The sequence below is a fragment of the Chanodichthys erythropterus genome, chromosome 13 (assembly GCF_024489055.1).
Source record: "Chanodichthys erythropterus isolate Z2021 chromosome 13, ASM2448905v1, whole genome shotgun sequence".
Taxonomy (NCBI): Eukaryota; Metazoa; Chordata; class Actinopteri; order Cypriniformes; family Xenocyprididae; genus Chanodichthys; species Chanodichthys erythropterus.
The window spans coordinates 50,363,201-50,391,074 of record NC_090233.1 but is presented as its reverse complement, the minus strand read 5'-3'; the positions used below and the strand labels follow the sequence as shown (position 1 = coordinate 50,391,074).

The window sequence follows — 27,874 nt, the reverse complement described above, 5'->3', positions numbered from 1 at the left end:
CAAGCATGTCTTCTCTGGGTCAAGCTCTTTCTCGAAGCAGGTTAAGTCGGCCTGATGTGATCCAGGCACAGAAATCTCCTTTCTACGAGTTGGAAGTGAGTGTCCTGGTCATATACACCGGCGGAACCATTGGAATGAAGGATTCTGGAGGAGGTAAACAGCAGCGCTCACACACCTGCCTGCGTGAGGGTTCACATATGATAATGTGCACTACGCAGTATTATGATGTGTTATGTTGTATGAGACGTTTAAGTGATTATTTGTTTGCTGATCTCATATTCAAATAAAAAAATAAAAAATAAATGAAAAACTGATTAAGAGGGGGCAGTTTAAATGGTCGGTGTAAATATTAATGCATGGGTCTTTCTTTGATAAGTAATATATTTAGGATGAACCTAGAATGTGTTAATGTCATTATATGTGATAAATATTAAACCAATTGGCATCTATAATTAGGCTAAACGGTGCTCGGCATCTAATTCCAATTTTCTGAGCATGTATGCCATGACTTTACTAACTTGTACCAAGATTATTTTTAATATATTATAACAAAATAAAAATAAAAATAATTATATATTATAACTAAAATATATTATTTATGTATTCATTTATTTTCAGAATTTTTTTTGAACATATTATATATCTTACAATAAATGCCACTTAATTATGAACACATGTGTTCTTATGTTTACGTAAGTATTCTTTAAAGAATTCTAGGCTACGGATCTTGTTTTATGACTTAATTGACAATTAACGTTGCCGTTGGACCAAAGTTTGCTGGGAAGCCTCAAGTGTGAAACGCTCCTTCACCCGAGGTTAAAAAAGGTGCATCGATGGAGCTTATACATTGTGTACAGTTTATATATATATATATATATATATATATATATATATATATATATATATATATATATATATATATACTATCATACGATTAATCAATAATCGCGACAGGTCTTACGCATATTTATATTTGATGTAAACCGTTTTTTTTTTTTTTAATTCAACTCTCAGCATAAATAATATATAATTAAGAAAGGTTTATATTTTTTTATTGTACACTGTAAGGGAATGTTGATCAAAATGTGCAAAATTATACAATAGGCTTATTAGCTCAGTATACTCAATATCAAATAGGCTATTCAAGACATTGTAAAAGTTGACTCACTTTTATAATTTTATTTGTTTTAAAATATATTTTATTATCTTTATCCATAATAAAATTGAAATATTAAATAAAAATGATTAATTAATGTGTGGTAATCGGCAGTGACACAGATCTGCTCCAGCATCTGATTGTGTTGCAACTGTGACTCATTTACTGAATTAACCACAAAATGCAACACCTGTATTATTTCTGACAACAAAAAACACTGATCATCACACCAGAAACAAATATGCTGGAATCATATTAAAGTTCACTTTCAGTTCATATTGCAATGTTCGGTCAAGCAGCTAATGTTCCTTCTTTTCAACAGCTGCGATTCTGAGATCGACACTAAGATAAGCCTTTTGTGTGAGTGGTCTTTTTGGTTTCAGTGTTGAATTCTGGTCAAAAGAGCCAGAGGGATGCAAAAAAAAAAAAAAAAAAAAAAAAAAATCCATAAGTTTGTATGGTGGTGTGCATATGAATTTTGGTGCATTTTTACAGGCTTTTCTTCTATATTTGCAGGTCTGGTTCCAGAACCTAATGCTCTTTATAAGTTTCTACGCTCACTCCCTATTCTGCATGATGAGCAGTACGCGCAAGATACAAAACTGTATTCGCGCTATCCGGAGTTCACGCTGGTGCTGCCGTAAGTTTCCACGCAGATGCACATATGCGATCAAGTTAGAAGTTTGTCCTATTTATAGATCCAGACAATAGTTGAATTTATACAAAATATAGGTTTGAATTGATGGTTTCTAATTTTATTAAGTTTTCATTAAAAATAAGCTAGTTCACCCAAAAATGAAAATTCTGTCATTATTACTTGCCCTCATGTTTTTGTATTTGAATGCTTACTTTCTCTAATAAAAAAAGTTCCACAGCTTTTTTGAATATTTACTTTCATGCAGTGTGTAATATAGCTGTTTGTAAATGTAAAAGGTCTGCAAAGTTTTAAAGATTAAAGTGTATGAAGAATAAAGTTATGTATTAGCTTCATTCCTTATTAACTTATTGTTTATCTAACTTATTTATTGATTAACTTTTTTATCCCCTCTTCATTACAATAACTAGGCTACACCATGAATCACCCCAGAGGGATAAGTCTGAAGTCTGCTGCTTCACAATGTTTACTCATCCGTTGACGCACAAATAGTTTTACTTTTAAATAATTAATCAATGCTGAAATCAAACAGAATCTCACTGTTAAAAAATAATATATCTTAAGTTGATGTAGCTAAACTAACCCTTGTTTGCCTAATGGTGTTTGTTGGTTTAAATAAGAAGTTTTGGCAGAGAGAGACCTGAGAGTCCGCCTCCTTCCACTTTATAGCCTCACTTCCCTAGCTCAGCCAGTAGGGAACTAGAGAAGACAAAATCAATGGATTGAGGACTCTGGGCCAGGGTGTTTTTAAAAATACTTTAAGATTTTGTGCTGTATTTTAACAATGTTCACTCTTTTTTTTTCACCTCAGTCTGTCCAAACAGAAACTGAGGGTTGTATATACCATTTTGGAGTACTCTCCCCTCCTCGACTCCTCTAATATGACCCCAGATGACTGGGCCAAAATTGGAAAAGACATTGAGGTGCTTCCCTTTTAACCATCTTTATGTTTGGCTTTGAGTTGCAGGGCTTTTTGCTTGATTTTTTTTTTTAAACTGATATAAAACGGTCGCACTGAGACATGACTGAATATTCCGATTTGTGAACAGAATTGATCTGATAAATTATTTGTTTTTTGTTTGTTTTACTTGTTTGTAATTGTAGATAATCTTTGAATTTCTTGAAGGTAGATCAGTGAACAGTTCAACGATTCTTTAGTTGGCATGCCAAAATCACTACTGAGAGTTTGTTACCCATGTTCACAGAAATACTACGAGCAATACAATGGTTTTGTCGTCCTGCACGGCACAGACACCATGGCTTACACCTCTTCTGCCTTATCCTTCATGTGTGAGAATCTGGGAAAGCCTGTCATCGTCACTGGCTCACAGGTAACGTGACATTTTAAATTGATCATTTACTCACCTTTGTGTTGCACATATTAAGCATTTCAGACTGGAGCAGTGTGTTGTGATTGGTCAACCGCTTTGAGTGTGTTTGGGAAATGTCCCACCCTTATTAAAACCGTGAGTTTAAACACACTACTAACTAACTCAACCAGGCCCCGCCTTTTTATTTTGAGTATATCTTGGGAGGGAGTCCCTCTGTGGTGAAAATCAAGTTTTTAATGTTGTTTATATGTCTATGTGGTGTTTTTAACATGCTTCAAGACAAACCATGTGCAAATTTATAAGTCAGAAAAGGGTTTTTTGGATCATTGTTTACTTTGTAAAGTTGCAAATCTTTATGAGAGATGTCGTTACGGCACTCAGGGACAACATCTAAGTTTACTACATTATTAGTTAATATAACAATAGAATAAACAGTTTTCGTGCCCTTAATTGCCCTTTACTTTACTGACCTTCCACAAAAAAGCTGCTGCATGACTCTTCCTGACTCTTCATGACTCATCCTGAACCTGCAATACTTGAACAACCAGCTGTCTGTACTTCCCGTCAAAGCCTTATGATGTGATATTTTACTCCTAACGTGTCGTGCGTGCCAGAGCCAGTCGCGTTTCCACTGTATGCGATGCTAAAGGCTACTTATGTTAACCAATTGCGATAGTAAATACACACGTTTATGGAAAATATCAGAGACTGCTTGAAGACAATTCTTATATGATTATAATCGTGTATTTATTTGGTTTAATGTTTTATCTGTCTCTTCCCTGTGCCTGTTGATTCCTGACAAATGCGTATCTTTCACAGATTCACACACTCCGGTTAACTCGTATAACTCATAACTCCTGTTGTCTTCTCATGAGCTTCCTCTGTTGCTCTGGCTGAAAGGATCTGAGGGCTGTTTCATAAAAGATGCTAAGAAAAGCGAGGATTAAACTCCAAAACCTGACTTGAGTTAACCTAACAAATGAGTTTGGGCTAAAACGGTTTCATAAAAGGTAATTGAAGTTCACGCAGTCCCGCTAATTCGATCCAGGTTTACCTAGTCAAGATAATTTCGTGTGCATGCTTTTTTTAAGCAGCCCTAGAGGTCGATCATGGATCAAATCGATCCACCATAGGAAACAGCTACATTTTGTGCTATTTTATGCGTTTGAGAGATCGTGTTTTCCTCAGTGCATAACTTACTTTTCACAAGTTTATTCTCCATCTGTAAATGTTAGAAAGTCATGCAAATATTTCCATTTTGCAGCTAAACTAACAGTGAACGAGCGCTGCAGCGCGCATGCGCGCTAAACAGACGGAATAATTCTAAAATATACATTTCGTTAAAATATTTGATGTTGGACATTAAATGTGCCTTATTTACAATTTTAATCCTACTAGTAAGTGTATTTTTATGATAGTAACTGTAAATGGACTATTGTAATGGGGTAAATCAATACTTTGGGCCATTTACTGAGTTTAGATTCATCTTACCAATTAAAATTTAGTCTGTGCATATTTATTTTAATTTTTAATTTTTAATTTTGTGATTTTAATTTCTGCTCTTCTAATAACCACAAAGAGTACTACAGCTGCCAAACAAAACCAGAGAGAAATGTAGGCTATTCATATATTTTAAAACAATTAAATATTGGGCACAAAACATTTAGTCAGTAAGAAGGGAAAACCTGTAGGTTTTACACACACACACACACACACACACACACACACACACACACACACACACACACACACACACACACACACACACACACACACACACACACACACACACACACACACACACATATATAATTCAGGTTGATTAGGACACTTTTTCCCAGTCATTTCAATAGCAAAAAGTGTCACAATCAACCTGAATTCCATATATATATATATATATATATATATATATATATATATATATATATATATATATATATATATATATATATGATGAGACCAGAGTATAGATTAAATATGGGCCTTGGAAAAGGCTAGCAGACTTTATTGTGCTTTGACTACAGTGGGTAGTTCCAGTGTGGACAACAACCAAACCATACATGTTATTTCTGCAGGCTGCATCTTACTCTGTCACTCTTTTCATAGCTTTTGCTGGCTCTGAGACACTCACTTAGTCTTTCTCCTGCTCTTTGTCTAGCAAAAAAATCACTCATCACTTAATGAAAGCTTACAAATGAAGGCGTGATTGTTTCAGGGGCCTTGTCACAGGTCTATTGATTTTGAATTTCTGTGTTACTTTTGCTATATTTTCACACTTAAAACAATGATTTGGTAATCCTCTTGTACTCTTCTGTGCTAAGAAATAAGACTCCTGACAGTTCTCTCCCAAGTGCTTCCATTGTTGTCAGTATTAAGTCTGAGAATGATTAAGAGTTTTAAGAAATTACTTCTCTTTAAATGTTTTGGTTCATCATACTTACCTTTTAATAAAAAAAAAAAATGCTACTTAGACCAATATTTGTTTTTTATTTAGCACTATTTAGTAAATGTGTATATATATATATATATATATATATATATATATATATATATATATATATATATATATATATTTATGTTAATAAGGTCAAAAAATTGTATGTGAGAGAGTCAGCTGTAATATCATTGCGTTCCTATTGGTCAGTGTTAGAGAAGCTCAGCTTAGCCTGACAGTTAGCCTGCTCCAGACCAGGCTAGTTTCCCAGCATAAGTTGCCAGGGTAACTGAGTTTGAACTAATTTAAGTTTGTTTTATGAAACAGTCAAAAAGTCTGACTAAGTAAAATAAGCCTGGCTTGTTTTCTAATCTTGTTTTATGAAACAGCCCTCTGGATAGATAGACTGAGAGACATCCTCGGAAACATCCTCGGATAGCAATCATCGCATAATTTAGAGGAAAATAAATAGAAATGCTCAGATAAGTGACGTAAACATAGGGTATGTTATCAATATATTTCTAAATGTGTAAGCCTTTGGATTTAAAAGCTTTAGTGGAGTTGTTTTTTGCATTCTTGTGATCTCAAATAAATGGAAGCATGCGCAACTAAATAGGTCTGTGTTTTCTTTTTATGTCAATATAAATATCAGTTAGATTTAGCATGATTGATGTGCACTCCTGACATAAATTAATACATTAAATTTTTTTAATTGTAAAACATTGTTCAAATATTAATGCCGGAATCTTAAATCTTTAAGTAAAAAACAAACGTTCGCAAGTTTGGATTGTTAAATCTTGAATGACTGTCAACTGTCGAATCAATGTCCGGCTTGTTTACTTCGAACCGGAAGACGCTCCCACGTTTGACACAAGGCCTCATGGGGCGTCGGAAACTTGTGGATAGAATTCAAATTAGACCAATCTACTGAAGTTATGACCAGTCTTGAAGAAAAAAATTAGATGACTAACTTGTAAGACTAGTCTAAGCAGTTTATGCAACTGGCCACTGGTATGTTTTAACATTAGCAACATGTTATTAGCTGTTTGATAAGCAACAGGCTAATTATATTAATTACTGTCATGTGTCCAACCAGTGTGCAGCGTTTACCCCAGTAAGTTGACCAAGTGGATCTCTGAGCTTGTGCGAGTGACTGGAGGTGGGGCTAATTAGCATATTCATTGATTACTAAATGAAGCAAGGTGTACATTCAAGCTGTTTTAAAGCATGAATAAATTTTTTCAATGTGGAAAAAACGGTTACACTTTAGTTTAAGGTGTCAGTATTACAGTGTAAATACTGAGTAATGACAATTAACTACATGTACTTACTATAGGGTTAGGGTTAGGATGAGGGTTTGGTTTAGGGTTAATTGCATGTAATTATGCATAATATCTAGTTCAATCATGACAACTCTCGGAGTGGATTAAATTCAACCAGCATTTATCGGCATGGGGCATGAAGTATACATGGCTTGGTTTTGGCATACAAGATCTGCTATGCTGCTGCTGTGCGATCGCAGGCTAGGGTAGGCTACAATATATATGGTTGTGTGGATTTGGATTTACTTCTGATTGGCTGGTGCCACAGCCTAGAAAGAACCAATCAGCGCTCGGTTAGAGTTTCATGACTGAACTTTGTATTTATTACTACAGTAAATACATGTAACATATAGCCGCGTTTCCACCGAAATTACCCGGAACAATTGTACCAGGAACTTTTCTCCCAGGAACTTTTTGTCCCCCCCAGACCTGTTGCCTTCTGCGTTTCCACACGGTCTAAAGTACCGTAAAGATTAGGCTAATTTGTCTGGTGACGTAGTACTGGGCTCGACTGTTTCTTCCTGTCAGTGACGAACCACTCGTTTCGTCTGGAAATACATGGTGTAAAAAAGTTAGATTGATTTTTTTTTACTACAACAACTTTAAGACGATATCATTTAGATGTGATATATACATATATTTATTTACCTTCAACCCACTGTTCATCGGATGCCGGCATGGCTTCCAACAATGCAGTAGCGGAGTCTTTTGTCACCGCTGAACCAGAAAAGGACGGTCTGTGTCCTAGCAACGCATCCAGGCGGTCAAACCACTTGTTAGTACGCCGATCGGAACCACTTCTATTGTTGTGATCCTTTCTTTTCTTGTAATCTTGCTTTAGTTTTTTCAACTTCTCTCGGCATTGTTTTACAGTGTGCACAATCCCAAGCTCGCATAACCGACTTACTGCTGTGTGGATCCGACCAATCAGCATGTTCAGCGCCTAGTCCCACCCCCGAAAGTTCCTGAACTTTGAAAAAGTACCACCTCGCCATCAGGGACTTTTCTGAGGGGGAAATTTTACCCGGAACTTTATTTAGTTATTTAGTGGTGGAAACACACCGAGTACCAGCCCAAAGTCCCACGTTCCTGGGTAAAGTTCCTGCGGTGGAAACGGGGCTTATGTAACAATGATACTGTAAAATAAAGTGTTACCGAAAAAAAGCCGTAGAACGTCTTTTCAAAAGATGTAATATAAGTCTAAGGTGTCCCCTGAATGTGTCTGTGAAGTTTCAGCTCAAAATACTATAAGTGCAGTTATACAGTGCATAAACAAAGTTCACACAGCTAATATAACCCTCAAATGGATCTTTACAAGATGTTCGTCATGCATACTGCATGCATGGATCAGATCATGTGAGTATATGATTTATTTATTTACATTTGATTCTGAATGAGTTTGAGGCTGTGCTTCGTGGCTAATGCTAACATTACACACTGTTGGAGAGATTAATAAAGAATGAAGATTGTTTATGAATTATACAGACTCCAAAGTGTTTAATAATGAAAATAGCGACGGCTCTTGTCTCCGTGAATACAGTAATAAACGATGGTAACTTTAACCACATTTAACAGTACATTAGCAACATGCTAACAAAACATTTATAAAGACAATTTACAAATATCACTAAAAATATCATGTTATCATGGATCAGGTCAGTTATTATTGCTCCATCTGCCATTTTTCGCTATTGTTCTTGCTTGCTTACCTAGTCTGATGATTCAGCTGTGCACAGATCCAGACGTTAATACTGGCTGCCCTTGTGTAATGCCTTGAACATGAGCTGGCATATGCAAATATTGGGGTCGTACATATTAATGATCCTGACTGTTACGTAACAGTTGGTATTATGTTGAGATTCGCCTGTTTTTCGGAGGTCTTTTAAACAAATGAGATTTACACAAGAAGGAGGAAACAATGGAGTTTGAAACTCAATGTATGTCTTTTCCATGTACTGAACTCTTGTTATTCAACTATGCCAAGGTAAATAAATTCAATTTTTGATTCTAGGGCACCTTTAAATATGTTATTTTGGTGAACAAAGATTAAATTATCTACTACAGGGGGACTTTAAATGAGGGATATCATATTTGTTCTTGAAAAAAAACAACCACCTTATATGTTGCAGGTGCCCATCTATGAGTTGAGGAATGATGGGAGGGATAACCTCTTGGGAGCGCTGTTGTTAGCAGGACAGTATATTATCCCTGAGGTGAGGTTTTTTTTATTATCTGTGAGTGACGCTTTTGCAGCCGTTACAAATTCTGTAAGTGCAGGTATTGTCAAATACTTGTGATGTTTTGGACAATGTTGGCTGTACAAATAGTTTTCATTCAGAATTTCATTATTAAAGGGACAGTTCACCCAAAAATGCTCTTTGTTCTGCTGAACACAAAAGAAGGTATTTTAAAGAATGTTTATAACCAAACAAAAGATATTTGTAGAAATATCTTCTTTTGTGTTCACCAGATTCAACTGAGATTTGGAACAACTTGAGAGTGAGTAAATGATGACAGAATTTTCATTTTTGGGTGAACTATGACTTTAATTAGTTTTAGCATTCAAATAATTTGATTTTAAAAAATGGAAGATAGTTTTTAATAAAATACTGGAAATAATAAAATTGAGTAAAGGACCAGAAAAAAAGCCCTTTGTGTCTTTCTTCACAGGTTTGCCTGTATTTTCATCAAAAGCTGTACAGGGGCAATCGTGTCACCAAAGTGGACGCTGAAAGCTTTGACGCATTTACCTCACCAAACCTGCGGCCATTAGCCGATCTTCAAACCGACATCAAACGTGATTACAGTTCTGCCAACATTTATCTTCGATGTTTTAGTGCCATATGAGTATATTTATAGATTAGTTTTCCTATTTATAGAAAAGTTTTCCTCCATAGAAATTCAGTATGTACTGTTAGCTCTATTCTATGCAATTACCATGATTTGGAACTGAGGCTTTTAAAGGGATAGTTCACCCAAAATAAATATTGTCATTTTCTCACCCTCAAGTTGTTCCAAACCTGAATGAATTTCTTTCTTCTGCTGTACACAAAAGATGATATTTTGGATATTTTGAAGAATATGGGTAACCAAACAGCTGATGGACCCCATTGACTTCCTTAGTATGGGGGGAGGGGATACTATGTAAGTCAATGGTGACCGTCAACTGTTTGGTTACCCATATTCTTCAAAATATCATCTTCTGTGTTCAGCAGAAGAAAGAAAACTATGACAGAATATTCATTTTTGGGTGAAATATCCCTTTAAGCTCCAAAAGGGATGCAATAACATCGAAGTATAAAAGTGGTCCATGTAATTTCTGTTTATCACTTTAATTAATGTTTCTCGTATAAATCTGCATGATTTCAGAAGATTTGGAATAGATCATAAGTCATATAGGCTACTTTTATAGTACTTAATGTTGCTTTTAAAATGTGAAAGCGTAATTGCAGATACTATTACAGTTATTTATATATAATATATGTGTGTGTGTAATGGTATGGGAACAAGACAACGGAGTTGGAGATCCATGTGCAGGCTTTATTATTTAGAGCATACTCGTACAGGCAGTAGGTCAAACACTAGCAAACAGCAAGGCAAGGCAAGGCAAGGCAAGGCAAGGCAAGGCAAGGCAAGGCAAGGCACACGGAGACAAGGTCGAAAACAAGGCTAAACAATACTCAGCAATGTGTGTGTTTGAGTGCAGCTTATAAAGTGTCACTGATAGGAAACAGGTGTGAGTGTGTGATTACTTCCTAGGTGGGGAATTGTGGGAAATGGAGTCCATATAATCAGAATAGAGCATGTAACAGTGTATGTGTGTGTGTGTGTGTGTGTGTGTGTGTGTGTGTGTGTGTGTATCAGTTCAACTTTTTTATTTTAGTTACATTTTTAGTACTTTTGTGTGTGTGTTGTTTTTTGTTGTTGCTATTTTTCTTAATTTTTATTTCAATTTTAGTTTTAGTTATTTTAGTACATCAACTTGCCTTGGCAAGTTTTTATATATATATATTTTATTTAATTTATTTTATAAATATTTATTTTATTTCAGTCAATGTTTATTTTAATTCAATTAATGGAAATGTTTTTGTTTGTTTGTTTATGGTTTTAGTTTTAGTACGTTTGTTTAAAACTATTTTTAATCATTTGCTGTTCACTTTAATAATCCTGTCTGGAGAAGAATGAATTACAAAGTACAAATATTAGTCTTGTGTAGTTTCATTAATTAATAATTAAAATTAATAATAGTTCATAAAAACTGTGTTTGTAATAATAATAATACACAAATGATTAAGAAAAAAAAAGTTTCATTTTTAGATAAGTATGTATAAGTAGTGATAGATAAGTATTGAAATTTAATGTCAACCCCCTTATTAGTGATGCTGCTGTATTATTTATTTCATTCAGACATGTTATATTGAGGATTATGCTTAATTTCTTACACTTTAGTTGACTGGGACATTGTGTGGCGACCCAGTACACTGGACAAATTCACTGTCAACACAGAATTGAACAGTAATGTGGGTGTCCTGCGATTCTTCCCAGGAATCACTACTGATACAGTAAGGCCGTGTGGTTAAGTCTGCCTTTATTTGCCACACATTCTTCCCAAATCTCTTCATTTCTTCCATGAACATCTTCATTATTTATACAATGTTTAGTAAATACAGACAGAAGTTTAATTTTCAGCCGAACTTTTGGAAGTTTCACATGTTTAAAATGAGATTCATTCTCTCATCAGGTTAAGGCCTTCTTGCAGCCTCCTATGGCCGGGATTGTATTGGAGACTTATGGCAGCGGTAACGCTCCCGACCGCAAGGACCTGCTGGATGAGATCAAAAAAGCGACAGATAGAGGAGTAATCATCATCAACTGCACCCAGTGCCTCCGGGGCACGGTCAAAGCCACATATGAAACTGGCCAGGTATGGGAGTTTGTTTAAAAAAAGGCCTTATGTGGGTGGATTCTAGGAGTGTGTAATTTAATTTTCATTCGCAGAAACTGTATGACGCCGGTGTGATCGCTGGAGGTGATATGACCCCAGAAGCTGCTCTTTCAAAACTCTCCTATGTGCTGGCAAAATACCCCAGTAAAGAAAAGAGGAAGGAGGTATGGAAAAAATGTCTCTTAAAAAATACATTTAAACTACATCTGGATCAATAACATATACACTGCCATTCAGAAGTTTGGGGTCAGTAATCAATCTTGTATCACGTCTTCCACATAATATGAAGCAGCACTACTGTTTTCAACATTGATAATAATAATAATGTTTCTTGAGCACCAAATCATCATATTAGAATGATTTCTGAAGGATCATGTGACTGGAGCTGAATAAATTACATTTTAAAGGGTCATGAAACCCCAAAACACTTTTTTGAGATGTAAACAATACATAATTTTCTCCGTGCTCATATATTAATATTCATTATTCTGTATAATTAGTGTGTTCTATGTCTGTGCTTCATTGGTTGTTCTCTCCCCTCTTCCCCCCCTCTGCACTCCCACTTTTCCAGAGCTTGACACGCCCATTTTAACAGAGTTTTTGCAGCTCAGAGGTGTGAACGACCAGGGTAAAACAGGGGGGTTTCGTGACCCTTTAAAATATATCACAGTTAAAAACAGTGATATTTAAACAATTTGAATTTTTACTTTTTAATATATTTCATAGTGTTACTGTTTTAATGTATTTTTTGAGCAATTTAAATGCAGCCTTGGTGAGCAGGAGAGACTTCTTTCATTGAAAAATCTTACCGACCCCAAACTTTTGAACGGTATTGTATTAGTAAAAAAAAAAACTTTTTTTGAAAATCAAATATAAAATGTAGATGCCAAGTATTAACATTAAAATGTTTTCAATATATATATATATATATATATATATATATATATATATATATATATATATATATATATATATATATATATATATATATATTATATTAATATATATAATATATATATTTTTTTTAAATAAGTTTTTTTCCCACTCAAATTACATGAATTAATTATTGGGGAAGTACCACTACATGGCATTTTACAAACTGAACTAACCATGCTTATATATATATATATATATATATATATATATATATATATATATATATATATATATATATATATATATATATATATATATATATATATATATATATATATATATATATATATATTTTTTTTTTTTTTTAAGGTGTTTTAAGAAACTTATTGACCTTGATACAATATTTTCTTTTTTTAGTTTTTTTTAGTAGTTTGTTAGTTGTACCACATGAATTTGATTTAAAGCTGCAGTCCGTAACTTATTTTGGTTAAAAATGATCCGAAATCAATTTGAGCAAGTACATAACCAGCCAGTGTTCAAAGCTATCTCCTTACCTTAGCCCGATTCACAACGGTAAGCTTGTAATAATGTTTTCTAATAAAATCAGTACTGGTGGGTTTTCAAGAGAAATTCAAGCATGATCCAGAAGCGTAATCCAGAAATGTCCAAATGACAATCATCAGTGAAAACTGGAGATTCACTCGTAGTCAAAAGCAAAACACTTTAGACTGTGGAGTGGCTACAGAAATTGAAATCTACAGGTAACACTAATACATGCTAAATACACATAGTAATGCAATGCTGATGTTGTTAACATTACCAATTTGAGAACAAAGTATGACAATAATAAGAATTTGCATGGTTTGATGTGATATGAGCTAAGCAATCATTAGATTTAATTACCATTGGCAGCGCAATTTATTGTAATGCTTTTTTCCTTAGTTGGTCAGAACAAAAGTGGCAGACAGGTTACTTACTTGTTCAGATGACATTTTCATTAAAAATTCCTTATTTTGGTCATACTTCAAGATTACAATCTGTGATTCCAAAGTACAGTATCCACACTGACGCAGTGACTGTGTTACAGTACAGAAGGGACAGAGACCAACTTTCACAGGTAATGGAGCTTTATTGAAAACCAGTATGAGCAATGGCAGCAGTGCAGGTGAGTGAGCAGTGAAGTAGTGCAGGTGAGTGAGATAGAGAGTGATGACAGAGTTCTTTTGTGGTTTCAGATACCGGTGATCTTGGAACTGGAGACGCTGGAGACACAGGAGATACGGAGCACTCACACAGAGAGGAGAGAACACATGAGGAGATTCTTGGAGACAGGTAAGTAGATCACGGGGAGTCCTTAAGGTAAGCTTACAGGTAAGTTGATGCAAACGAGACCGGACATCGAGTGGTGTGTGTGAGTGCTCTTTATGCTGGCTGTGATGAGGTGCTTGATGAGGTGCAGGTGCTGGTGATCAGTATTCTGGTGATTGGGTGCGCTGTGATTGGTGAGCGGTGGAGCCTGACATGTCTGTGACAGTACCCCCCCCCCTCCATGGCCCGCTCCTGAGGGCCGAGGACCCCGGCGTCGAGGTGGCCGTCTTCTTGCACGTGGGGCAGGTCTGTCAGGGTGATTGGCGTGGAAGGTAAGTAGCAGATTGGGATCGAGGATGTCGTTCCTGGGGATCCAAGAGCGCTCTTCAGGGCCATATCCCTCCCAGTCCACCAGGTATTCCAACTGGCCACCACGGCGTCGGGAGTCCAAGATGTCCCGTACCTCACAGGTGGCTCAGTCTTCCATGATGAGTGGAAGGGGGGGTTCGGCGGCTGCCACGTCAGGCCCTGTGGAGAGAGGAACAGAGGGATGGTGAGGCTTGAGGAGAGATACATGAAAGGTGGGATGTATACGATACTGTGAGGGGAGTTGTAGCTGATATGTCACCGACTTGATCTGTTTAATGATCTTGAATGGGCCCATGAACCTGGGACTCAGCTTTCTTGCAGGGCAGACGCAGGCGGATGTCTCTTGTAGATAGCCATACCTTCTGTCCAGGTTTATAGGTAGGTGGGAGCGTGCGAGCGACAAAGGTCGGCCATCATCCTGCATCTGCGCAGGGCTCTCTGCAGATGGTGGTGTGCTGAGTCCCAGACCCTCTCGCTCTCTCTGAACCAGTAATCCACAGCTGGGACGTCCAGTGGTTCCCCGGTCCACGGGAACAGTGGGGGTTGGAAACCGAGCACACACTGGAATAGAGTGAGTCCTGTGGCAGGTTGACGCAGGGAGTTCTGTGCGTACTCGGCCCAACCCAAATACTGGTTCCAAGAGTCCTGGTGATCGTGGCAGAAGGTACGGAGGAAGCAGCCAATTTCCTGGATCTTTCTTTCCGTCTGCCCGTTCGACTGTGGATGGTAGCCAGATGATAGACTTATGGTCACACCTAGGAGCGAGTGGAAGGCTTTCCACACTCGGGAGATGAACTGGGGTCCACTGTCTGAGACGATATCCTCTAGTATTCCGAAGTACCTGAACACGTGATTGAACATAAGTTCGGCTGTCTCCATGGCAGTGGGTGACCCTCTCAGTGGGATTAGATGACATGACTTGGAGAATCGATCGATGATTACTAGAATGCAGGTACAGCCCTCGGATGCGGGTAGATCCGTTAAGAAGTCCACTCCTAGGTGTGACCAGGGTCGGTTAGGAACGGGCAGAGGATGGAACTTGCCGGATGGGAGATGGTATGCACGTACCTTCTGACGTCGGATGCCATACTCGGCCACCAGAAGCGTTCCCTTAGCAACGAGAGGGTTTCATTGACCCCCGGGTGGCCAGTGCCGAGCGAAGAGTGGGCTGTGTGAATAAGTGGAGTGCGTCGTGCTCGAGTGATGTATAACAAGCCAGGTGGACAACCCGGTGGAGGGTTAGTGGAGGCATTGGAGGAGGGGATGGTCTCTTCCGACCAGGAGATGGGACTCACGATGATGAAGCTTGGGAGGATGGATTCAGGTTCTGCGGTGGTCTCTTCAGGAGAGTGAAGTCGCGAGAGTGCATCTGCTTTGACATTCTTTGATCCAAGACGGTAGGAGATGTTGAAGTCAAATCGGGAGAAGAATAAGGCCCAGCGTGCTTGTCTAGGATTTAATCTCTTGGCGGCTCGTAAATATTCCAGGTTCTTATGGTCTGTTAGCACAAGGAACTGATGTTTGGCTCCCTCCAACCAATGCCTCCACTCTTCTAGAGCCAACTTCACGGCTAGGAGTCGTGAGATGTCGTAGTTGACCTCCGCCGGGTTTAGCTTGCGGGAGAAGAAGGCGTATGGATGGAGTCTACTTGGTGTCCCCTGCTGCTGAGACAAGACAGCTCCCATTCCTGTGGTAGAGGAGTCCACCTCCACGACGAAAGGGAGGTCCGGGTTAGGGTGGACGAGGAGGGGAGCGGTGGTGAAGGCTTCTTTGAGGCTTTCGAAGGTGTTGGTGGCAGCTGGTGTCCAGAACAGAGACTTGGGCTGGTTTCGGAGCAGGCTGGTGAGTGGATGGGTTATGGAACTGTAATTCTTGATAAATCGTTGATAGAAATTAGCGAAACCTAGGAAACGTTGGCGTTCTTTTATGGATGTTGGAATTGGCCAGGTCTTGATGGCATCCACCTTCCCCTCGTCCATCTGGATGCCACTGTGATCTATGATGTACCCGAGGAAGTGAACTGAAGACTGGTGGAATGAGCACTTTTCTGCCTTGAGGAAGTGATGGAACTGGCAAAGTCGTTGGAGGACCTCCGCAACGTGGTGGGGAGTATATTAAGATGTCGTCGATGTATACTAGCACGAACTTGTGGGGGAACTCCCAGAGCACCTCATGTATGAAATCCTGGAATACGGAGGGGGCGTTGACCAGGCCATACGTCATAACAGGGTATTCATAGGTGGGCGTGATCCAGATGAGGTTGTACGCGCTGCGGAGGTCCAACTTTGTGAACACAGTGGCACCACGGAGATGTTCCAGGGCCGCTGGGACGAGAGGAAGGGGATAACGGAACTTGACAGTAATTTTGTTCAGGGAGCGGTAGTCTATGCAGGGCCTCAAGCCTCCGTCCTTTTTTGCCACAAAGAAGAAGCTCGAAGCAGCAGGGGAAGTAGACGGGCGGATGTATCCTTGAGCAAGGGCCTCTTTGATGTATTCCTCCATGGCCTTCTCCTCCGGGATGGAAAGGGGATAGATCTTACCCCTTGGCACTGGCTCACCCGGAAGCAGATCGATGGCACAGTCCCATGGCCGGTGTGGAGGCAGCTTGGAGCTTGGAGCGGGCAGAAGACGTCACTGAAGGGGGCGTAGCATTCTGGGATCGCAGTGGAACGTTTCTCAACTGGACTCTTGCTGGAAGTGGCACAGATGGGTAGATCATGAGAGGATGGCACTCGAGGAACTGGAAGGTCAGAGAAACAATTAGAGAAACAGGTTTCGCCCAACTTCAGGATCTTGCCGGTTTTCCAAGAGATGGTTGGGTTGTGCTTCTCCAACCAGGGATGCCCTAGAACCACGTCAGAGGTGGATTCCTCCAGAACCAGCAGATGGATGTTTTCCAGATGGAGTATACTGACACGTAACTGAATGGGACCCACACATTGGCGCACACATCTTCAGCTCAGAGGCTTTCCCGTGATTGAGTGGATCTGATAGACAGACGGAGAGGGCGTGGTCTTGAGTTTGAGCTGCCGGCAGAGGGCGCCGGAGATGAAGTTGCCGGCTGACCCTGAATCGAGGAGCGCCACCACTGGAAGGGAAACACCAGCAGCAGTAAGGTTGACAACGGTGGTGAGTGGTTTCATCTTATTGAGTGAAGGAATAATGGCACTCACCATCGGTCATGGGGGACGAGTTGGGCACGCAGAGATGATGTGCCCAGGCAAACCACAATAGAGGCAGAGGTTCAGGGTCAGCTGTCTTTGGCGCTCTGAATGAGTGTTCATGGGTTCGTGGGCTGGTTCTGGAGGGCTGACGGGTTCAGGTCAGCGGAGGAGGTAGTGAAAGAGTGACTGGTCCTGGTGTTCTTCTATACACGACTGCATACGGGAGGCGAAGCGGATGGACAGCTGGATGAAGCGCTCAAGGCTGATGGAATCCTCGTATGCAGCGAGATGCAACCACACCCGAGGATCCAATCCTTGCCAGTAGGTGGTTATGAGGGCTTGTTCATTCCATCCACTGGACGCGGCTAGCATTCTGAACTGCAAGGCATAACTGTTAATAGTCATGGAACCTTATTTGAGATTACACAATTTCTCACCAATAGAGGAGTCGAAAGAGGGTTTACCAAACACCTCCCGGAAGTGGGACACGAAGGAAGCATATGATTGAATGATGGGACCATTTTGAGACCAGATGGATTCTGTCCACTGTAACGCCTTGCCTTGCAACTGGGAAATAATGAACGCTACCTTGGATGTGTTGCTGGGGTAGAGGTGCGGTTGCATCTCCAGGACCAGTGCACACTGCAGGAGGAAGCCGCTGCAGTCCTCCGCCGATCCTGAGTAGGGCACTGGTCTGGCCATGGGACTGGCGTGTGTTGGTGGAGAGGGAGAGGTGATGGTGTTTGCGGAAGTGCTGACAGGTGATGGTGGAGGTGCGCTGGCGGTGAGAGTTCGTCGGAGAACATCCACAAGTTCTTGAAAGGGATCCGGGGAGCTCATACTGGCCTTGCGCTGTTATGGTCTGGTCTTCTGTTACAGTACAGAAGGGACAGAGACCGACTTTCACAGGTAATGGAGCTTTATTGAAAACCAGTATGAGCAATGGCAGCAGTGCAGGTGAGTGAGCAGTGAAGTAGTGCAGGTGAGTGAGATGGAGAGTGATGACAGAGTTCTTTTGTGGTTTCAGATACCGGTGATCTTGGAACTGGAGATGCTGGGGACGCTGGAGATGCTGGAGGCACAGGAGATATGGAGCACTCACACAGAGAGGAGAGAACACACAAGGAGATTCTTGGAGACAGGTAAGTAGATCGCGGGGAGTCCTTAAGGTAAGCATACAGGTAAGTTAATGCAAACAAGACCGGACATCGAGTGGTGTGTGTGAGTGCTCTTTATTCTGGCTGTAATGAGGTGCTTAATGAGGTGCTTAATGAGGTGCAGGTGCCGGTTATCAGTATTCTGGTGATTGGGTGCGCTGTGATTGGTGAGCGGTGGAGCCTGACGTGTCTGTGACAGACTGACAGCAAATGTTAGATTCATCTTGCCGATGCACAACCCACGTAAAGATGATAATTCCACAAATAACTGCAATTGCAGGTTTCAAACAGAGATGGCAACAAAGAGGCAAAACTTACAGACATCAGCTTTAAATTTGAGTTTAATTCAAATAATAATAATAATAATAATAATAATAATAAGCAGAAGTTTTATCGTAAATAATAATAATAATTACTTGTTTTAGATCACTTATTAATTAAACATGTTATTTGTTCATAAGATGATGATTACAAGTCTGCGTGGTGAGATGACAGTTGACATGGTCGGTCCAAAGATTTCTCTCAGCGACAGTTGCTTTATTCAGGTCATCGCCAAGTCCCTCAGCAGCAGCTGTAAAGAGGTAATGTAACGTGCACTTTCTCTCTTTCTAACTTTGTCCCCAATTTTTCTGGGGATTTTGCTGATAACAGTGATTGGATGATATTTAGCTGAGTGTTTATTTGTGCGGGTAACTTGATAGGTTTAGGTGTGTCGTGGAATGCTTGACTTCTGAAAATATTCAGAAATACTATTCATATTCTGTGCAGTGGTAAGCTCAGAGCAGTGACCAAAAATGATTTTTTTAATTTAAATTGATTTTCATTTTAAATGGACTTTTACCTTTTATACATGCTGTTTTTCTAACCTTTATTAGACGTATACATGATCTTTTATGTCAAATTCTTACATTTATTCAATAAATTAAATTAGAATAATAAGATACTATGGTGTTTTAAAAACAGAATTTTGAATCTTGAAATATGAAATAATTAAAATAATTACATGTTATTTTAAAATTTGAAACTAAATCTGTCAGTAGGTTCAAAACGACTGATTGATTCAGCAAGTCACTCACCTCATTTAAATTGAAATGTACTTTTAATGTTTTGTATAGTATGTGTGTAATATGAATGAAATTTGGATGTACTAACCATATTTTCACTGTCCTAACATAAGGTGTCAGTTTCGTCGCATCACTGCTATTCACAAATCCTCTCCAGTGGCCTCATGGGATAGTAAAGTGTCCATCAAATGTGCTTTTCAGAATCTCGGTGGAAGTAGTAGGTCATTCGGGTTGCCTTGTTTTCTGAATACTAATGTATTTGGACTTGCTACTCTGTTGGCTTACAGATTTTCACATACTATATAGTAGGGAAGTAGACCTATTCGATTTCGGATGCAGCATGTTTATAAATGGGTCATAGAGTGAATGACTCAAACATTTCGTTTAAAAACATTGAATCATTTTGTAACAAAACTGCTGTATTTTGTACATAGTGTACATAAGGAGCTTTCACACAGGAGGAAAGTTTTATAGTTATAACTTTTGGTGGAAGAACCGTCTTTTGGTGTCTTTGTACCGCAGGAAATGGGAATGATTTTAGTTATAGGAATGCCTTTTGGGGAACTAAATTAGCTTCTACTTCAGAGTAGGGTCTAACCCTGCACAATAGGAACTAACAGAATTTTGAGATTGCAATAGACATAAAGGATTATAATGCATTAAGAGCTCCCTCAAGTACTGTGCAGCTAAACCATCTGTTGCTTTGTAAGTAATTAGCAAGATTTTAAAATGTATATGATGTTTAATAGGGAGCCAATGCAGTGTTGACAGAACTGGGCTAATATGGTCATACTTCCTGGTTCTGGTAAGAACTCGAGCTGCTGCGTTTTGGACCAGCTGTAGTTTGTTTATTAAGCGTGCAGGGCAACCACCCAGTAGAGCATTACAATAATCTAGCCTTGAGGTCATGAACGCATGAACTAATTGTTCTGCATTTGTCATGGGAGTGCATATGTCATAATTTAGATATATTTTTGAGAAAAGGAAGCTAACGTTGAAGTAATTTACCTGTCGCCTGTGTTTGCAGCATTGTGTTCTTTTCTCAGCTTTAATGACATGTAGCACTGCAAGTTGTCGTAGGAGTTTTCATCTTTTAGCCCTCCTTTTTGCTTTTTCAGTCACATAACCTATATGTCTACATTCTATCTCAGTTATCACAAAATGGCACACAACAAAAACACAGCATTTAAACATGGCATTCAATAACGGCAACAACTGCATTGAATGCCATGTTTAATGACGTTGCTGTTGGACGGTTTACATCACTTCAGAGTTCCTACTGGAGGTGTAAATGTAACCAGGAAAATAACCCTAGGGGGAAAACTTAATTCTCGAGTGATCACTCTGGTTGCTAGTTCCTATACCTACCCTGTGCAAAAGCCCCTATATAGTGTACACCCCTACTTGGGAGTGATTTCGTTTAACAGTTGTGCCAGTTTGGTACACTGCATTTTAGTCTAAACTATGATGATTACAAAATGGTACAACTACAACCATATAATGAATCAGGAGAGACTCAGATGTACAGATCAACTATAATATTACTGATGTCCACAGGAGCTTGATGCCATAGGACATGCACTAAATCCCTCTCTGGCCTGCGCTGCTGCTAAGGTCGGAGACATTGAAGCTCTGGAGGCCATAAGGAAAATGGTAAGATATTGAAACCTGTTTGGACACCCATTTAGAAGGGCAAACACTATCTGTAAGTGCAATCAAATAAATGCAGCCTATTACAAACATTTTACAGTTTGCAGTAGTGCATGCCTGCAACTTTGTCTTTATTATATTAAAATGTTTTATTATATTAAAAATGGAGCACCAGCTCTGCTGGTTTGTATTATTAAATGCAGTCTAGCAAATCAGGATACGGGTTATGATTCATATCTTTCTATATAGGGCTCTGACTTGAGCATGGCAGACTATGATGGCCGCACTCCTCTCCACATCGCTGCATTTGAGGGGCATCTGAAAGTGGTGGAGTATCTGCTGAGTAAGGGGGCCACAGTCTACGCCAGAGATCGCTTTGGTGATACACCACTTCGCAGTGCTGTTTTCTTCAGGTAATACTGATTTAAGTGTCCAAATACTTTTTAGGGCCAAACAAAGTTTTGAGTTAACTACTTGTTACATGTAGTACTCCAGATATATTTTAAGTAATTCAAAACCATCATAGTGAACATCATAGTGCATCTGAAGTGTCTCAGCTGAAGGAAATAATCCATTATTTTATCGGCCAAATTTTCTTACTGGGCAATAACGATAACATTAAAAATGAATATATAATGAATCAGAGGTGTTTACGAAACAATAGTGCTCAAAGCATCACATTTTTAAAATTTCAGTATCGATTGGTACCGAAGTTGGTACTTTTGACAACTCTACCTGGAAGTCTACGATGGTCGATATGAGCATTGTTAAATGGGATGGCCTTGCAACTGTGACTGCTGCCGTTGATGAGCACCAGTACAACTGGCAAAGGCAATTAAACACATGTGGCTGTATATGTCGTTTTTCTATGTTTGTAGGCACAAGGAAGTTGTGAAGTTGCTGAGGAAGACTGGAGCTCATTTTTCCCGGGATGAAATGGTTGATGCCAGAAAGAAGTTGCGCAGGTCTCATTTACATACACACATTTCTTCTCGATCAATCCTTCTCTTAGTGCTTTTATAAACCAGTGGACACATTAATTTGATAAATGACACACATGCCGGTCTTATTATTATTAGTAGTAACAGTAGTAGTACTTTTTTGTAGTACTTATTTATCTCATTACAATTCTTCCATTAAGTAATATAATTAAGCTTGAGGTGGATTTTTAAATTGCACGTTAAAGTTCAACGGAAGTGCAGTCACAAAAATGACATATCTGGTTTTTTTTTTGTTTTTGTTTTTTGACAATTTAGATTTTATATACAGTTTTGTGTAATAAGCACAGACCTGTTTGTCTTCAGTTTATGAACTTCCTGTGTTAAGGTCGATGAACCGATGCTCATTTAGAGTGTGTTTTACAGTCTTGCGGAGAGTGGCGACCTGGAAGGACTGGAGATTTTGCAGCTAGCTGGGGCTGAAGTGGTGAGTTAATGATGGAGATCTGTGTGGAATATACAGAATTATAACCAAACATTTAATGCCTTTAGTGACATTTTATTCTTATAACTGTTTGAATGAAAATACAAGACATTTTGTTGCATTGGCTTAAAATAAGTTCTCCTTTGAAAACCATTAAAAATGGCAATGTATTTTAAAGATGCTTCCTGTAAACCAGGGGTGACCAAAGTCAGTCCTGGAGGGCCACTGTCCTGAAGAGTTTAGCTCCAACTAGCAGAGCTTTATCCTCATTCACTATTCACTACACTACTTGTTTTCTAGTCTACTTGAAGGAGTGAATAAAAAGAAGTGAGCAAATTCAGACACTGACTGCACCAGAAGGGAGACTCAGGAATTCATTCAACATGACCCTCGCAATGCATTACTGGTATCCTCTGGTGGTTGAGTGTACATCTGTTGTACATTCATTATTGTGGTGCATTATGGGATTGAATAAGTGCACTCGATAACATCCACTGTGGTTTCAGACACCACTACAAATGGCTGTCCCCTCCAACAGTGCCCTATTTAAGGGTGTTGGGGTCGATTTCGAACACAGCCCTTGATTAGCTGGTTCAGGTGTGCTTGATTGGGGTTGGAGCTAAACTTTGCGGGACAGTGGCCCTCCCGGAGAAGGATTGGACACCCATGCTGTAAACTTTTATTAATGAGCTTCTCCTACATTTAGGCAAGTGCCACTGGACGTGAGTAGGCTGTTGAGTTTCAACAGGCGGCTCAGTATCAAACTCAGGTAGGAAACAAACAAAAAAACAAAAAAAACAAAAAAAAAAAATATATATATATATTATATATATATATATATATATATATATATATATATATATATATATATATATATATATATATATATATATATATAAACAGTACAGTCCAAAAGTTTGGAACCACTAAGATTTTTAATGTTTTTAAAAGAAGTTTCGTCTGCTCACCAAGGCTACATTTATTTAATTAAAAATACAGTAAAAACAGTAATATTGTGAAATATTATTACAATTTAAAATAACTGTTTTCTATTTGAATATATTTCACAAAGTAATTTATTCCTGTGATGCAAAGCTGAATTTTCAGCATCATTACTCCAGTCTTCAGTGTCACATGATCCTTCAGAAATCATTCAAGAAACATTTAATGTGTACAATTGTACAAAATATTTGTGTACAATATTTTTATTCAGGATTATTTGATGAATAGAAAGTTCAAAAGAACAGTGTTTATCTGAAATCTAATCTTTTGTAACATTATAAATGTCTTTACTGCCACTTTTGATTGATTTAATGCATCTTTGTTGAATAAAAGTATTCATTTCTTTAATTTCTTTTCAAAAAAATAAAAATAAAAATTCTTACTGACCCCAAGCTTTTGAACGGTAGTGTATAATGCTACAGAAGCTTTGTATTTCAGATAAATGCTGTTCTTTTGAACTTTCTATTCATCAAGGAATCCTGAAAAAAAAGTACACAACTGTTTTCAACATTGAAAATAATCATAAATGTTTATTGAGCAGCAGATCAGCATATTAGAATGATTTCTGAAGGATCATGTGACACTGAAGACTGGAGTAACGATGCTGAAAATTCAGCTCTGCATCACAGGAATAAATGACTTTGTTAAATATATTTAAATAGAAAACAGTTATTTTAAATTGTAATAATATTTCACAATATTACTGTTTTTACTGTATTTTTAATTAAATAAATGTAGCCTTGTTGAGCAGACGCAACTTCTTTTAAAAACATTAAAAATCTTAGTGGACTACTGTATATATATATATATATATATATATATATATATATATATATATATATATATATATATATATATATATATATATATAATATATATACACACAGTATATTCAAAAATATTAAATTAATTACAAAAATATTAATATAGTAAATTACATTAAAAATGCAACATTTCATGTAAAGTGTCATGTTGTGCAACTCCTCAAAGACTTCACTATACATTTAAATGTTTTTTTTTTTTTTTTATTATATATTAATATTTGAAAGCCTTAACATTATATAAAAATACTTGACCTTTGCACATTTAGTTTTGTTGCAATTGAAGTGCAGAAATCATTTCATACTTGCATTTATTCTCTTTCTGTCTGTTCTCTAGAATGGCGAGTTGATCAAGTTTACTGCTTCTCCGAGATCTCAAGGAGGCCGTCCTGCTAGCTGTCACTTCCTGCTCTTATCATACATCCGCTTTATTATTTTTAGCATACATACAGTAGATTTTCCTCACTTAGACAATTATACACTTAAAGGGGTCATATGATGCTATTTTAAAAGTTTATTATTTTGATTATTGGGTGTAATAGAATAAGTTAATATGCTTTAATGTTCAAAAAACACATTATTTCTCACATTTTGCAGCTACTCCATTCCAAGTCTGTCTGAAAATTTCTACAAAGCCCTTCCTTCCGAAAAGCTTAGAGTGCTCTGATTGGCCAAAGATATCAAGCGTGTATCAGAAATGTAACGCCTCTCACCATAACTGCAAGTCAGATTCAATCAAAACCAAGAAAAAAAAAAAATTGTGGGAGAATATTTGCTTTATAACTTTGAAGATCGTATACATGCACAGATACATTACACACTAAAGAGAAAACATTAAAAAGCATCATTTGACCTCTTAAACAGGCCATCAGATGTGTGTTGTGATGTTGTAAAACAATCATACTGAAAGATCTGAACATATAGTTATTAAATGATTTAATTTTATAATCATTCATAATCAATAGTCATGTATACACTCTACCATAAGAGTTTTGATTTGTTTTGTGACACTTGACTGCTGTAAGGCCATCATCCAATGCCAATTTCAGACACACCCCCTCAGATGAAGCTGGAATGCGGTTGGACAGAGAAGACCTGTTTTTTTAAAGAGCATGTAGAAGGGAAGATTTTCAAAGCATGTTTTGATAATGATCATGAAGGTTTGCTTGCTTTTAATCAATCTATATAATCAAATGTTTTCATATATGATTAAGAGGGGGGAATAAAAGATCTGAAGATTTTAAATAAATCAATCAAACATACAGTTTATATATGATTTAATTTTATATTCATTTATAATCATTAGTCACCTTAAGGGATGTTCTAGGAGATGATAGAATGTCTCCATTTCAAGGTTTTTAATGTCACAGACCGATGTTGTGAAGCAGTAATTTTCCATTGTTTTCCCTTGGTATAATAACACTTGTTGGAATTGTACTGGCCAGACGAAGTCTGAGCATTGAGACATACGCAACTAAGATTATTCAATAATCCCTGCTCTTTTATTATCATCACTCCTTTACGTCTCCTGGCTTTCTCAGTCAAACTCTAGAAGGCTGTTAATATGAGTGTGTCTTGAGGTACCAAACAAGACTTTCTGTTGACAGATTTGCAGAGTTGCACACACCAGACAAACGGACATCTTTTGACAAGATCCGGCCCATGATGCAGGCCTACATAAAATTTTCACATATAATTATTAGATTTAAGAAGTTGTATGTAAAAATGTTAATTCATTAGCCACCTAATGTTAACAAATTTTTAATTGTTACTACATTATATTATTAATGTTATAAAAAGGAAAAAAAAAAGTTTTAAAGAATTTCCACATCAGATGACTGGCTAAAGCTGGCCACACATTTGAAGATTTTAAGCACGATTTTGGGCCCGATTTGCACTCCCCGAACAATCAGGGTTTTTCACTGTAAAACAGAATGTGCTCCAGGAGAGCCTGCTGACAACTCGGTGAGAGAAATCAGGCAAAAGTTCAAATACACCAAACACACTTCCTCAAATACAATCAGTCCGTGTTGCCAATTGCTTTCAGCTGAAAGTAGCTAAAACTGGTCGCTAAATGTTGCTAGATGCCGTCATACTTGCAAGTCCACTGATCTATATTAATATATAGATCAGTTGGAGAGTCACATCATCTAGATAAGGTTTGTCCAAGATGTTGCTAGATTTGTCTCTAGGCTTTTGAAAAAAGTTTCAAAAGGGGCAAGAAAGTTGCTAAATCTAACAAAATCACTGAATTGGCAGCACTACAATCAGTACTCTAACTCTTTCTTAACCCATACAAACTCTCCACTCCAATCCAACTCTCTCTGCTCAGAACACAAAATGTCCCCAAAGGAAGTGATGACATGCTTTTTAAAGTACTGTGCACCAATCTGGACATAGCATCAATCAGCCTGCAGGAGCCAATCAGATGATGTTCCAGGACAGACACAGACACTCCCAACAATAGAGATATAACAAAACACATAAACAAACACTCCATGGCCCAGTTTCACAGACAGGGCTTAGCCTAAACCAAGATTATGCCTCAGTTTAATTAGGACATTTAAGTAACTTTTATAAACATACACTTGAAAAAACATTACTGGTGTGTGTTGTGGCCGAGCAGCCACCTGGGATTTCGAAGAAGCAGAAAGTTAATTTATGGGCTCACTGCAGCCATGGTTAAAGGAAACAAAACCAAAGTTTAATAATCGTCTTTGTAATATGCACCATGCATCAAAACAGGTTCGACAGCTCATAAAACACTCAGCCAGGAGGGGGCACTAATGCTCTACTCAGTTTAACAGATACATAACACAATTTTCAAAATTACAATCTTCCTGAATGACAACCTATGCCACATGGCATTTATATAAACTCAATAACATACTTTTGTATTTTTCTTAACCTTAAATACACCACAGTGTGCATCTTGATGTGTCATCTTGAAAATATATGTCAGTACAAGTTGCTTTCAGTTAAAACAGCTCAAACATGCATTTTAGTCTAAGACTAGCTTAAGCCTTGTCTGTGAAACCAGGGCCATGTTACACTCATATAGTATGATATAGTGAGAATATGGATCTCATGATAGTGTCGTATTTCCATCTGCTCAACCTCGTAACCTTGGTGTGTTTTTTGACACTCATCTGACACTAGACTCAAACATTAAGAGTATCACAAAACCTGCATTCCATC

The 27,874-nt window shown here is 38.0% G+C and overlaps 1 protein-coding gene across 1 annotated transcript; it reads left to right on the top strand.

Moving 5' to 3' along the window:
* On the top strand, positions 1–26,143 carry LOC137033935 (60 kDa lysophospholipase-like). The gene is made up of 16 exons (XM_067406434.1): positions 1–153; positions 1,673–1,796; positions 2,623–2,734; positions 3,017–3,142; positions 9,028–9,111; positions 9,569–9,695; positions 11,348–11,460; positions 11,640–11,822; positions 11,897–12,007; positions 19,179–19,298; positions 21,339–21,434; positions 21,681–21,844; positions 22,310–22,396; positions 22,796–22,856; positions 23,560–23,622; positions 25,014–26,143. The coding sequence occupies exons 1-15, from the start codon at positions 6–8 to the stop codon at positions 23,581–23,583; spliced, it is 1,680 nt and encodes a 559-aa protein (XP_067262535.1). The 5' UTR covers positions 1–5; the 3' UTR covers positions 23,584–23,622; positions 25,014–26,143.
* The last annotated feature ends 1,731 nt before the right edge of the window (positions 26,144–27,874 follow it).

Coding starts and splice junctions, on each gene's coding strand:
- LOC137033935 (XM_067406434.1), top strand. CDS start 6: ATGTCTTCTCTGGGTCAAGCTCTTTCTCGAAGCAGGTTAAGTCGGCCT. Junction 9,696..11,347: donor TCTTCAAACCGACATCAAAC/GTGATTACAGTT, acceptor CTTACACTTTAG/TTGACTGGGACATTGTGTGG. Junction 12,008..19,178: donor GTAAAGAAAAGAGGAAGGAG/GTATGGAAAAAA, acceptor TTTGTTCATAAG/ATGATGATTACAAGTCTGCG.